Source organism: Polistes fuscatus, unplaced genomic scaffold (genome assembly GCF_010416935.1).
Source record: "Polistes fuscatus isolate 324 unplaced genomic scaffold, CU_Pfus_HIC Scaffold4, whole genome shotgun sequence".
NCBI lineage: Eukaryota > Metazoa > Arthropoda > Insecta > Hymenoptera > Vespidae > Polistes > Polistes fuscatus.
The window spans coordinates 3683340-3697458 of NW_025113118.1; the positions used below are offsets into that span (position 1 = coordinate 3683340).

The 14119-nt window shown below is 28.4% G+C and overlaps 1 protein-coding gene across 2 annotated transcripts; it reads right to left on the reverse strand.

Annotated features, from left to right (window-relative positions):
* Nucleotides 1-563: 563 nt before the first annotated feature.
* On the reverse strand, nucleotides 564-12241 carry LOC122520764 (protein Lilipod). Of its 2 annotated transcripts, XM_043641014.1 has the most exons (10): nucleotides 11955-12241; nucleotides 11799-11864; nucleotides 2617-2881; nucleotides 2406-2509; nucleotides 2189-2315; nucleotides 2035-2103; nucleotides 1812-1941; nucleotides 1373-1721; nucleotides 1058-1289; nucleotides 564-991 (listed from the first exon to the last, which is right to left on the reverse strand). In XM_043641014.1, the coding sequence occupies exons 2-10, from the start codon at nucleotides 11856-11858 to the stop codon at nucleotides 753-755; spliced, it is 1575 nt and encodes a 524-aa protein (XP_043496949.1). In that variant the 5' UTR covers nucleotides 11859-11864; nucleotides 11955-12241; the 3' UTR covers nucleotides 564-752. The 2 variants fall into 2 exon arrangements, with proteins under 2 accessions (XP_043496949.1, XP_043496948.1); XM_043641013.1 differs by having other exon boundaries at nucleotides 11799-12241.
* Between the last annotated feature and the right edge of the window lie 1878 nt (nucleotides 12242-14119).

Below are 14119 nucleotides of genomic sequence, written 5' to 3' on the forward strand. Positions count from 1 at the left end.
GAGCAACATTTCCAACAAATTTTGTATTAAGCGAGAAAAGATATAAATTAAAAAATAATTTCTAAAAAAATTTCGTACTACTAACGAAAGGAAAAATTTCTATCATCAATGACCGAATTAATAAAAGAACAAAATTTTAATTCTTCTAAAAAAATCTAATGCGCGTTATTATATGTAACGTATGCAATATAAGAAATTTAAACATTAATTCGATACTTCCAAATTTTATCTTTAACGCAATACTATTAGCTCGTCGTCATCGTGACTATCTTCGATATATTTATTTTTTTTTATTCATTAAAACACTCGTAAGATAGACTTATCATTATACTTCGAGATAAATAACAATTGTGATAGTAATTATATGATAATTAAATCGCTAGCACTATACTCCGACAACATCAAAACAAATTATTTTATTTATTATTATAATAAACCTCTCACTTTTTTGCCTTTTTTGGTCTAATATAGAAATTTTGAAATAATAAATAAACAGTGCTAGGTGATACACACGCCGTTAAAAGTCTAACATTTTGGTTGAGATCGAGTGCAAATATTTTTTAAAATTCTTAAAGTTGCATGATCTTTTTATGCAATTCTTAAACAAATCAAGAAAACATTTTCCTTTATCGTTATATCATAAGGGGCATATTTCATTGCTTTTTTTTTTTTCTTCTCAGTAAGCAATAAATAAGAAATATACATTTCCGTTATTAATTCCTTACGATATATATATGTATATATATATCAGTCTATTCTTCCTTAGTAGAAAACATCGCCGACGAGTTCTTCTTTCCTTCTCCTTTAAATATGCTTACGAAACTACTTCTCAATCTTACATAAATTTCTTTTCTCACAGTTGCCGTAAATTTCGTAACTAAACAACTGATAGCCGCTGTAGCAAAAATTAAATTGTACAATAAAACGAGTTTAAAGTTGCCAAGCCATTCTATACGACCAAAGTCTCCCAATAGATCAAAGTTCGTCATTCCTGAAATAATAAGATATTTGATTTAGTGACGTAGACTATGTTATCCTTCATATATTAATCATTTACCTAATATTCGGGAGAGCAATGGTAACGCTGAACTGAGTACAAGTAATAGAACGCAATTGGCGATGAGATGGGTGAGCGGAGTGGAACAAAGCCGTGGTTGTACCTGTCTAACTCCTGGAAGCGAATAAAGTCCAATCGCACTTGTCGCAGCTAAATAAAGTATCACCGAGACTTCAACAATAGCTCCGATGGGTCCGAGTTTTGACAATGAACTAATACCCAACGTGAATTGCTATACAATTTACAATTATCATTAGTTATAACGTTTTAAATAATTTTCATTTAAAAAATATAAAAGAAAATTTCGATACAAACCCTTGTACTCAATGGTAGAGCTTTAATACCAATAAGAAGTTCCAAGGTATTTTGAACCGCTAATAAAGCCGTGGCAGTGGATAAAATAAGTAGAGCGAGCATTGCCAAAGGATAAAGTAGTGTTCTTCGTACCCACCAAGTCCGTCTCTGTTCATCTAAGATTTTTCTTTTTCTTTGAACATCTTCTAATCTCTGTGTCAGTCCACGTTGAAGAGCGCCATTTCTTAGGCACATTAAACCAGGACTCAAATTAAGAAGTTCGTCGTCTTCGACCGTTGTACTACAACTTGGTAGAGACATTGGTACTGGGGAAACATACGATTTTCCCGTTGCTTTTGCATGTTGGAGTCTACATCGAGAAAAAAGACAACATAAAAGATTAGATACATAAAGAGAATAGGGGGAAAAAAAATAAAGTAAATACATAATTCTTATTAACCTTCTTTTAATACAATCCTCCTCTAATCTATATGCAAAGAACTCTTCGTCTAGATTTTTTAGGAACTGAGGTTTTACTAGAAACGAGCCGACAACGCCGAACAGTCGCACAAATCCAATCGGGGTACATACTGGGAGGGGGAAGGGGAAACGAATGATTATTTTATTTATATTTTATTTTCTTTTTCATAAAATTGTAATTTTACTTATTTAATAATACTTACTTAACAATAACATTACACCGACGAAAGAGACGCAAGAGTAGAGGAAGGGTAAATAATAACTCCATATATCTGAAATTGTAATTATATGCATTTAAATATAAAATTAATCATCATTATATTATTTTTAATTTTCGACATTTTTAAACGAACTTACTTAACAATGTATGGAGACTAGATTTTTGATAATCAATAAGAGCAGACAAAACATAAGCCATACCAAGTACAAGTGTTCCCAATAAACACAAAACTGTTACGGTTTCATATACTCTAGCCATGACACCCTGCAATGCAAAATTTCATTAATTAAAACAACAACAAAAATATATATGTACCAAATAAATATTATATATTTTCCTTAAATCTAGCTTTACCTTTTTATAACAGACGAACCCTTCCGATTCCGTGAATAAATATGCGAATGGTAGAAACACGAAGAGAGATAGATTGGAAAATAGGAAAACATGATTCCAAAGTCCTACAAAAATAGAATGATAATATTTCAATATGTACTTTTATATATATATATATATATATTAATCAATTATATATAAGACAAAATATTTATATCAAACAAAATTGTACCTTGTATGAGAGAACTGTTGAGCCACTTAACGTAGTAGCTATTGGGATACAATATGAGAACCTCATTGCTTGCGATGGACACAGGTAATAACAAAGTCGCTCCGATAGAAACTGCCAAGGCGACTGTACACAACAAAAGGCTGATCCTATAAACGGTGGCTTCATCTTCGTCAACTGAGAAATAATCTTCTCTATCCCTTCGACGAAATTTTGCGATAAGCGCGTAACTTGAAATGCAGAGTAGAAGGAACAAAAGGAGGAATATCTGCAAAAAGAAAGGAGGAAAGAAGAAAAAACAATAAGAAAAAGTATCATAAAAAGAATCGAGAGAAAAAAAATCTTGCTTAACAATGTACATCATCAAACGCATTGTGAAATAGTTATAATCCATATATATATATACTGTACATACACACATACACATGATATTCTATTTATATCATTTTGTGCATCGTGATCTTATTTACCAGACACGTTGCATTGTTTTTTTTTTTATTTCGCTGCTCTTGCATCATGAAATTGAGCTTAATTGCATACCATTACTTTATAATCGATTCATTCATTTGATTTGGTTTGTTTATATTCATGAATAATTTGTAAAAAATTAGCAACTAATCAAATATTTATAAACACGAGAGAGTTTAATGTTCGCGTCAAGTGAGGAGAATTCTTTTATATATTTTAACTTCTATATGTATGTAAAAAAAAAAGGGTAACTTTCTATATAATATATAAATTTTAATTTCATACTTTAAATACTCGTCCTCATATAAATTCATATATTATCTAGTTATTTCAAAACAAATAATAATGCAATCTAGTTATAATCTAGTTATTTCAAAACAATAAAAATGCCAATAAAATAAGTATTAATCGTTATCAATCATACAAATTTATATCGTATAAGATAAATTCGTACTAAAATAAAAATAAAAAATCAATACACGACGTAAACGTGAAATTTTTTAAGCTTATTTTTGTTATCTTTATCGAAATGCAATTGTAAAAACTACTTATATTTAAAAGTTATTAGATAATGATATATTAATCGATTTAAAATATATAATACTTGTTATAATGATGCTTATACATATATGCATATCTACATACGTAAACGATTAACCGGTTAGTTATGACGTAAATAATAATCAGATGATTACGCAAACGAAGTTAATCGAACTCTTTGGAATGATTGTTGTTTTTACATACTAATTATGATAATTACTTAATAATAATAATAATAATATATAAATACAGTTTTATATATACAGATAGATTTAGGATTTAGAGGATAAAAACTTTGATGATTTTTTTTATTTACAACGATCGTTAATTATTATCAATCAAATTTTTATAAAAAATTAAGCAATATTACCCGAGGATTTTTGATAAAGCTTCAACGATAAGATAAGAATCCGTTCAGACTGACACAATGAGTGAAATGAAATCATGAGAATACACAAGTGCACTTTCTTTTTTTCTTTTTGCAAAATTGACTCGAGTTATATCAATCTTTTTTCTTTTTTAATTTATGTCAAAAGCATGTAATTGCAACACAAAAAAAAAGTAGAATCTACAAAACAATTGTTGAGATGTACGATCCAGATCAAAGCTATCATAACAGATATAAAGTTAACAAAAAAAAAAAAAAACAAAAAAATAAAAAAAGGAAGTTCCTAAATGTTATATTCTTCAGAACTTTTTTTCTAGTTCCTAGTAGCGATCATAAAATAATAAAAGTTCGCGTGACTCATCTGATATAGTCTATAAAATATTAAACAGTTTGTAACCAGCAAATATGTAGGTCAAGTACGCGCGTGACAATATAATAATTAAACTCTAATAGGAATTATTCCGACAAACTAAATTGGAACGCGTGAAATAAAAATGGATCGTTCAAGGAGGGTCATCGATAAAAAAAAAATTATCCGTTATCTAGAATCAATTAAACATTTTTTAATAATCATTCGATTTCTTAATTTGAAACGAGTAAACACCTCTGAAAGATTTAAACGGTTTATTGTAAATGCTAAAGAAATTCAGCTTTATAAAGGAGAAATAAATAAATAAATAAAAACAACTAAACTATAACAAGATAATTGATATAATTATTTGATTATAATATATTTACTTATTCTGTTGTCTTCTAAGGCATAGAATTTTAGTCCACTCAAATGGGTCCAATTTCTGAATTTCAGGTGAAAGCGGGGGAAATTGATCTAAGGATAAGTCGACGACGCTGAATCGAATGGTGCTAATTTTTTTGCAATAGGATCCCAAGTTTCTGAGAAAAAGGGTAAAAAAAGGAAAAATGGCCTTATCTTAGAATCTAGGCATTCAATCGAAAAAAGTTTCAAACAAAAGTTGTAGAGAATTAAAAAAATTCTTTTGGCTGTAGTAGTGTAGTGGCTACAGTAGCTACAGTGTGTGTATGTTTTTCACGTCGCCGATACCTATATTTTATCTTGACAGCGATAACAAGTATGTTTACCTTTCTTTCTTTCTTTCTCTTCGTTCTTTTTCTTTGCTTCCTTATTTTTTTTTTTCGTTATTGTGAAGTAAGCTTAATAAATTTTTTTTCTATTTTTTCAATAGTATTTTATAATAATTTTACAGAAAATATAATTTAAAAAAAATGCATTTGTATTATAGGCAGTGCGAATTTATTTTTGGCTTACGATATAAATTTTATTAAGAAAAATTTATTAAGAAAAAATTAAAAAGAAAGAAAAATTTCATATAAATTTTATTAAGAAAAATTTATTAAGAAAAAAAATTAAGAAGAAAGAAAAAATTTTAATATAAATTTTATTAAGAAAATTAGGAAGAATTATTGTTTTTTTTTTTATTCAAGGTTCATTATTTTTGACAATAAATAAAGAAACAGCGTGCCATAAGCATCAAGATTCGATTTAAAGACGCTGTGCTTATACGCCGATATATATAGATATACAGAACGCTCGACACTCGACGGCCAAAACGAAAAATGCTTGCTACCGAAAGAAAAAATCGTATACAGAACGCTCAACTATCGATGGCCAGGAAAAGAAATACTCATTATTGCCTAAACAAATAGAAAGGGGTTCGAAGATCCTTCGTTTGTGTATTAGTACACACGGGCGCTCGCACGCACACTAGCATACTAGCGCGCTCGCGTGTAAAAACGGACAGAGGGGTAAGACTTGCTTTCCCCTACTCTTACAATTACTTTTACCACTCTTTCTCGCTTATTTTTGCATAAGAAGATAAATCATTGAACATTATTTATGTATTTTTTAATTCTCTACAACTTTTGTTTGAAACTTTTTTCGATTAAATGCCTAGATTCTAAGATAACGCCATTTGTCCCTTTTTTACCCTTTTTCTCAAAAACTTGGGATCCTATTGCAAAAAAATTAGCACCATTCGATTCAGCGTCGTCGACTTACCCTTAGATCAATTTCTCCCGCTTTCACCTGAAATTCAGAAATTGGACCCATTTGAGTGGACTAATTTATGGTAAACCACATTTAGATACCTCAGCTGAAATAAGTATACTTATTTTCATCGCGAACGTTGCCCCGATTAAATGTACGCCGAAATTCAAACCATCTTTTCATCGTGTCGTGCCAAAGTCTACTTTTATGCACGAGAGTTGATATTATTTATCCAACATAAGTGAATACGAAATTATTACACGCGACGTATTTTTATTTCTTAGCTGGCATATTCTAATCTTACATTAAAACAGATTTAATCCTAACGCGCCGAACAAACATTTTTATTCAACAAAAAATGTGCTGAAAAATACAACAGGTACAGCGTTCGAAATATACAGAAATTACGTACGCATACATACATACATACATACATACACATGCACACATACATACACAAAATAAAAAACATCCAGTATTACATATGCAAATATAAATTAAGATCCGGAGAAAAGTATTTCGCGTATGTGTTCTCTCGATAAAAGAACTAAACGGATCTCGTTTCATTTCATTTCGTTTCGTCTCGTCTCGTCTCGCATAACAGTAATAGTAATAACATAATTTAAAATTAACATAGTAAATAATAATAATGATGTGTCGCATGTTCGAACAAAAACGCGAATCCGTGCCGCTTTACACGAAGCTCGATTATTTTCATCTATTTCTCTCTCTCTCTCTCTCTCTATTTCTCAACCTTGTTTCACGATTAGTTTCATTGATAGCCGATTTAAATGACGAATGCAACGTCACATTTGACTTTAAACACTTTCAAATATTCAATTTAGATTAAAAAAGATTCGACATTGGTAACGCAAATTAAATTCATTTGCACGCGTATTCAACTTTCTGCACCCCCCCCACTCATCAATGAGAATATTAACAGATAATACATAATAATAATAATAACAATTCTAACGAAATAGTAATATTTATTCGCGTAGAACACGGGCTTCCTCAAACTTTTCCACCTGGCCTACTCATTTTTACCCCCACCCTCACCCCTACCAATCTTTCCCCGAGCAAATATTTTCGCGACTACGAGATACAAATTAAAAACGCGTTCGTTGATAATAAATCGAAAATACAATATTTATTCGATAAATAATTCTTTGCTATACGTACTCTATACTTCAAATTAAAGCGACCCTCGCATTTAATTATGCAACTTTTAATACTAGTCTGACGATCCTATATATGGGGATTATGACCGATACTTAAAAAAAAAGAAAACCCTGACATAAAATATCCATGGTCATGTAATTACCCATCAATGCAAAAATATTAACAAACAGTCAAAACAAACAGTCAAAACAATCAACAATAATAACAATAATAATAATAATTATTATTATTATTTTAAGCACATACTATTAAAAATAATACTTTTGAAGGATAATTACTTCGAAACAATTTTTTGTATAAATTATTCGACGTATAATGTAATCGTTAAAAATATATATATATAAAAAAAAAGAAGAAAAAAAAACTATATCATTGCTCGTCAAGATAATCTCATGAAATATTATATACAAAAGTGTTATAACCTTGATATACTAAATAAATTAACGAGAAACGTTGATAAAAAATATTTGATTAATTTAATTAAATCATCTTATCGAATTAATAGTAAACAAATAGTTAAAACTGAAAAGAAACGTGAAACGTTAAATGTAATATATATATTTGCTGGTAGTATTCTCTTCTTCTTTTTCCTCCTCTTCCTCCTCCTTCTGTTCCTCCTCTTGTTTCGCTGCCAATGCGTATAAGACCATGAGCGTGGCACAAACAACAGACTTGATGTTTAAAAAAAAAAAAAAAAAAAAGAAAGAGAAAGAGAGATCATATTAAAAATATCTATTCTGGTAACAAGGATCGATGACAACAAACATCTTGATTTCTATAAACATAATGTTATAATATATAATTACAAATTGCTATTTTTTTTTTTTTAAATCTCACGGAAACTTGTTTTTTAAACCGCATCCCTATAAAGTTAGAGAAAGAGAGAGAAAGAGAGAGAGAGAGAGAGAGAGCTCAGGTATCGTTGGTTCCAGCGCCATTACGTCCAGTGTTAAATTTAATCGTGTTGCATAACTGAATGAAATGAAGAAAAACAAATAATAAATAAAAGAAACATGTAGACAAAGATGTTACAATTAAAAATGTTTATTATATTAATATTAATAATAAACTATTGTAAATCTCCAAATTCATTTACTGAGTCAACAGACTGTAGATTTATAAATATATCTCTATCTCATTAATAATAATAAACTAATATAATAATACAATATTTATAATATGCATATACATTATTATTATTATTATTATTTATTAATATTCTTGATCAAACATTCTTGATCAAAGACTTAAGAATTAATACAAAGGTTAACATATATAGATATGATTAGGCTTGTACTATTGATCTTATAAGAAACAAGTAATAACACTTTTGTTACTTGATTGCACGTTTATTTTATAAATAAATTGAATGTATATATATGATAATATATTCTTTTTATAATCTCGTACCTATTTTTAAAAATACAAAGTTGTATTATATTAAATATTAAATTTTAACTATAAAAAATGTAATTTAGATAGTTCGTATATCATGAACTGACGATGACCAACGTAGTAACATAAACGTATAGATATATTGTCAACGACCGATACCTGACGTGGCGTTTAAAACTATGTTGACTGACGTACACGTACACCTGGGAGGAAGTAAATAAAAAAAAAAGAAAATACGACATTAAAAATATAAAATTAAACATAAAAAAATATGTATATACTTTATAGAAAGTTACACCTCGTATACACATACAGACACAAACACACACACACACATCTATCAAAAATGAGCACGTAAGAAATTTCCGCGTTTCACGTGGCAAAAAGAAACACGAGGAGAGGTAACTAAAGAAGAGAATAACGGCGTTTCTTGTTGGCTTGGATAATCAAACGAAAAACCGATGATTACTTTTACTCGTTTACAAGACTCCACTCTTGATATTTTCGTGTCAGTCCCCTACATTCGATTAATATTTCTACGAATTTATTAAGAGAAGAGAAAACACTAATGTACACCGATAATCGATCATCTTTTCGTTCAGAACATTTAAACACACAACAGTTGAAGCGTTTGACGGGGGATTGGAGGATGTTCATGTAATTGCATTTCGTGATTTCTTTCTTTCTTTCTTTTTTTTTTTTCTTTTTTATTATCATTTCCGTAATTCGCTAACTTCAATGCAGTAAGTCGAAAGGCTTGGGGGTCTGTTAATCTGCGTTAAGAATGTGGAAAGAAAAACCGGTCGATAGTACGAAGAAAGAAATGGCTACTGGTCAACAACATTATGTATGTCTCTTGAGAAACTTATCGCGAGAAAACATTACCATAACGTTAACGGGATAATCACAATTTTGTTTTTTTTTTTATATTATATATAGTACGAGACGCGCGTAAAAGAAATTAGGTGTTTAAGATTCATTTAAAATATAATTTCATTAATATCGTCCAATTTATCTTGACCATTTAATAATATATTTTGTTTTATTTTTCGTTTACTAATGTAAGGAACACAAAAAGATTTTATTTTTTTTTTTAACAAATCAAAGAATCAATCTCGAAAATAAATTTTAAAAATTTTACCGCTAGAGGACGACTCCGGAACGGAGCCATTTTTAATTCGTCAAACTCAAACTCGAGGATTACAAATTTACAAAGAATAATAAATAAATTAAAAAGTAAATCGCAATATAATTTCTTTCGTTAATAGAAAAAAATTGCAAATTAAATTTTTATAGGAAAGTATGCCGTGTAAATTGGTCGATGATATGAGTAAACAAAAACAAAACAAAACAAAACAAAACAAAATCTTTTAGTGCACAAAATTAATTTGGAGATAATCGATACATGTGTAAACTTAAAGAATAAATTAGTTTTTTTTAATATCCCTGAGGTCTTTTATATTTTAACGGTAACGGCGTTTATTTCGTATGTAAAAAAAAAGTACCGTTAATTTTATACTTTCGAACTAATAAAATGGGCTCAGGCCTAGATTTTGTTTTCTTTATCTAATTATTGATTTATGATACGACAAAAGCAAACAATTATATTTGATGAATGATAATAAATTCACTTATTAGTCATTTCATTTTAATTAATCAATCCCGTTGTCTATCTTTCCAAATATTAGACGCTATTTTAAATCAGATTGTTCGTTAATCGATGAATAATCAAAAATTGATAATGACAAAAAGAAATGTCTGTGTTTTATATTATCATTTAGATTATTAATTTTGTATCGAATGATTAGCAGTCGGAAAAAAAACAATTATTATTTTTACATATAATAAAAAAAAAAAAGTAATACTAACGATTGAAATAGGCAGAAAAAAAATTACAAATAAAAAGAAAAAAATATGTGCAACAATTACCAAATAAAAATCGAATTACATAGTTTTATATATATATATATATAATTATTTTGTCTAGAAAATTTTTGTCTTAGAAAAATTCGTAAATGTATATCTATTATAAAATAAAAATATTAACCGGCAAAAAATTTTTCGGACAAATCTAATTGGACCAAATCCCATTGGATTTGGGGGTGGGGGTTGGAGAGCGAGTTTTGCCGAGAAAAATTCGCGCCGATATTGAGTCAAAATCTATTTACACGTTCAAAAATATTAATTGACACGAAACTTTTTTGTGTAACTCCAATGCTTAACAATTCGCAATCGTTTTATCGCGTGCAATATAATATCTTACGTTGAAACATTATCAAACGCTATATAATACATCCTCAATCATTCATACATAGAGACTACCTACATTCGAGAAACACAGGAAAAATGTATGCAATATAACAAGGATAATTGTAAGCGCAGTTCGTACAATAATTCGTGATTGATGTGAAATTATTGTGACGATAAGTTTGTCGTCACAATTAAAACAACTTACGTTATTTAATATTTTGTTTAAATAATAATCCTAATAATTCGTTTTTTAGATTCGTTCGAAAAAAAGTAGAAAGCTTTACGGTGAGAAGGAATTTTAACGTTTATCATTAATATCCGATTTTGTGACTCTAACGAAATTATTATAAATGAAGATTGGCGAGTTCCTTATTCTCCCTTCCCCCGTTCCCCGTTCCCCGTGGTTACTTCTTATAGATAATAAATATGCTATAGTTAATCTTGCTTCTTCGTCGTCGTTGAACGAAGAAAAAAAATCGTTAGTTCAGGGTATACTTTAGATAAGGAAAAAAAGAAAAGGGGGCAAAAGGAAAAGTCGTTAAAAGAAGCGGTAGAAAGAAAAAGTCTTCCCCTCTTCTTCTTTAATCACGAATCCCGTTCGGGACGGGAATGCTTACTATTTTCGTATTACAAGAAAAATAATAAAAAGCAAACGATGGAAAGAGAAGGAAAATAAAATACGAATAATATAAATAGAAAAAAAAAATTGATATAATTAAATAGACACTTATAGTGAACACAATTGTCCAAATAAAATTCAAATGATATGATGATGTTTGATATTTAAATATTTGTATGGTTTTTTGTTGTTGTACGAATTTGTGCATTAAAATGCACCCATCGGACCTTGCGTTTGGCTGTACTTTTAAGGGTAGCCCTTAGAATCAATAGAATATAGGAAGTATGTTAAACCACGATTAATGACTAATTTGTACTCACGATATTTTCTCGCACAGTATTGTGAAAGAGTTGCTCCCTGAGGTCAGCCTCATCTTCCATCTTCACCTGTTTGTCAAAAGATTTTTCGTAACCAATTGTATTTTGGTAAATTGGTACGACATTTTTCTATTATACCGTTTTATTACATCGACATACTTTTATCGTAGCATATCACAACCAGAGAGAACTACGGTCTCATCATTATTTTCCTTTATCACTATTTTTCTTCTCTTCTTGGTTTGATTTAGTTTTTATGTAATATTTGCTTCTCTCTTCTCCTTGTATCTTAACATCCGTACTTTTTCATGCACTTTGTCCCGATTTTCACGTAGTTTGTCCGTAACTTTAAACGCTCATTACGTATATAATCAAATAATCTAACCTAGCTCGTTGCCAGTCAGACACTGACAACGTCTTCTTCTATCGTTTCGTTTCTTCTACGTGCGCGCCACCTATACAGCTAACTGCATTACCAACAGACACTAGACGCGCGCTATTTGAATTGATAAATTTCTTTTCTGTTTTTATATATTAAAATTGTGAGATTGATCTCTTTATCATAAAAATCCTGATTGAAATTATTTTTTTATACATTAAGTAATTGGTTATTTTATATACTTAATTAATTTAGTAGTATGTTATAATAGCATTAATATTTTTCAAATTATACAGAAATATAACAGATCATACATTTAAGGACCCTAAAGCTATAGTTGATAGAACAAAATTGTTATCATTTTTACAATCAACACCACAAATATACTAAAAAATTTCTTTAGACATCAATATGTATTGGACAATGATTTATATAATAAAATGATCTTAACGCATTTTATTGCAATATGTATACAAATTTCCAATTTGTCGCTTGAATAGTATTCATAAAAAATTAACATTGCCTAATAAAAAATTCCAATGTCTGTTTTAGCGGCTTTTTAAAAATAATTTCCTTACTATCGCACTCAATTTAAGAGTTCGTTAATACGATGACATTGATTAAAAATTTGTCAATGTAAAGTTTTATTGGTATGATCGACAAATTTGCAAATGTTGTGATAGTCTTATAACAACTTCTAGCTTAAAAATACAGACACAATAGAATATAACTATAGAGTTTAATTATATTATCTTACAGAATTTTTTAAGACAAAAATGTAAATTACAAATATTACCGTTTATAGTTCATACAAATATTTACTTAATACACAAATACTGCTAAGAATTAACAATATATATACAATGAATCACAGGAGTATTCGTACTCTCACTGTCAATTTAAAATAATCAATTTTTTCTTGTTATAAAAATATATAAATTTATAATATATAAATATTAGATTATTCTAATATTTCGAATATTTTAAAATTATTAAACATTTTAATCGACATACATTTGATTGCAAAAAACATTTTATTATAGGAGAAATAAAATTTTACATAACTAATAAAAAAATTAATCTCACTATATATGCCTAATCAACTTAAAAGCATTATAAAATGCAAATAAGGGCCAACTAAATACTATTAATACAAATAGTACTTACAAAAATAATGGTTGCATTTTTATTATATCTTACGTAGGTACAAATTGCGAGACAACTTGCGAGACAATTTTATTTTTTTTCTTTAACAATCAAATGTTCTTCTGTAATAAAATATATATCAATTAGAAAATGTAATAATTTTAAAATAGAATTTATAGAATAGAAAATATGCATTACAAACAAATATCAATTATTTAAAATTCAATGGAAGTGGGTACGAATACTCCTGTGACTCACTGAGATATATATATTAACTATTATAGTTTATGTTTCTGTTTTATAAATTTCGAAGTATAATGAATCATTTTTCAGGAAGTAATCAATGATCATTAAATTTTGTATCCATTAAATTGTTAATTGAATATTTACAAAGAGATATAAATAGTTTCCAAGGCAACTAGGACTTATACTCGTGATTATTACGTTTTTTTCAACGCATAGTATATTTCATTTGGTATCAATAGGTCTTATGCATAAAAATATTTAATTTTCGCATTTTTTGTTCATCAATAAGAAAATGAACAGTTAAAAATCAACTTAAAGAAACAGAATATCTTTTAGGATTAAATCTTAAATTAAATAATATACAGTTTTGTACAATATCATTACTTTCTAGTAATAAGATTTGTTATATGTGCCAGTAATTAAGACAGCGGATTAAGTTAAAAATGAAAAAAATATTATTTATGATTTATTTCGAGCGAGCTTGTATATAATATTAAATAAATCATAAAATCTATATTTTTTTTATTTTTAACTTAATCCTTTGTTATAATTA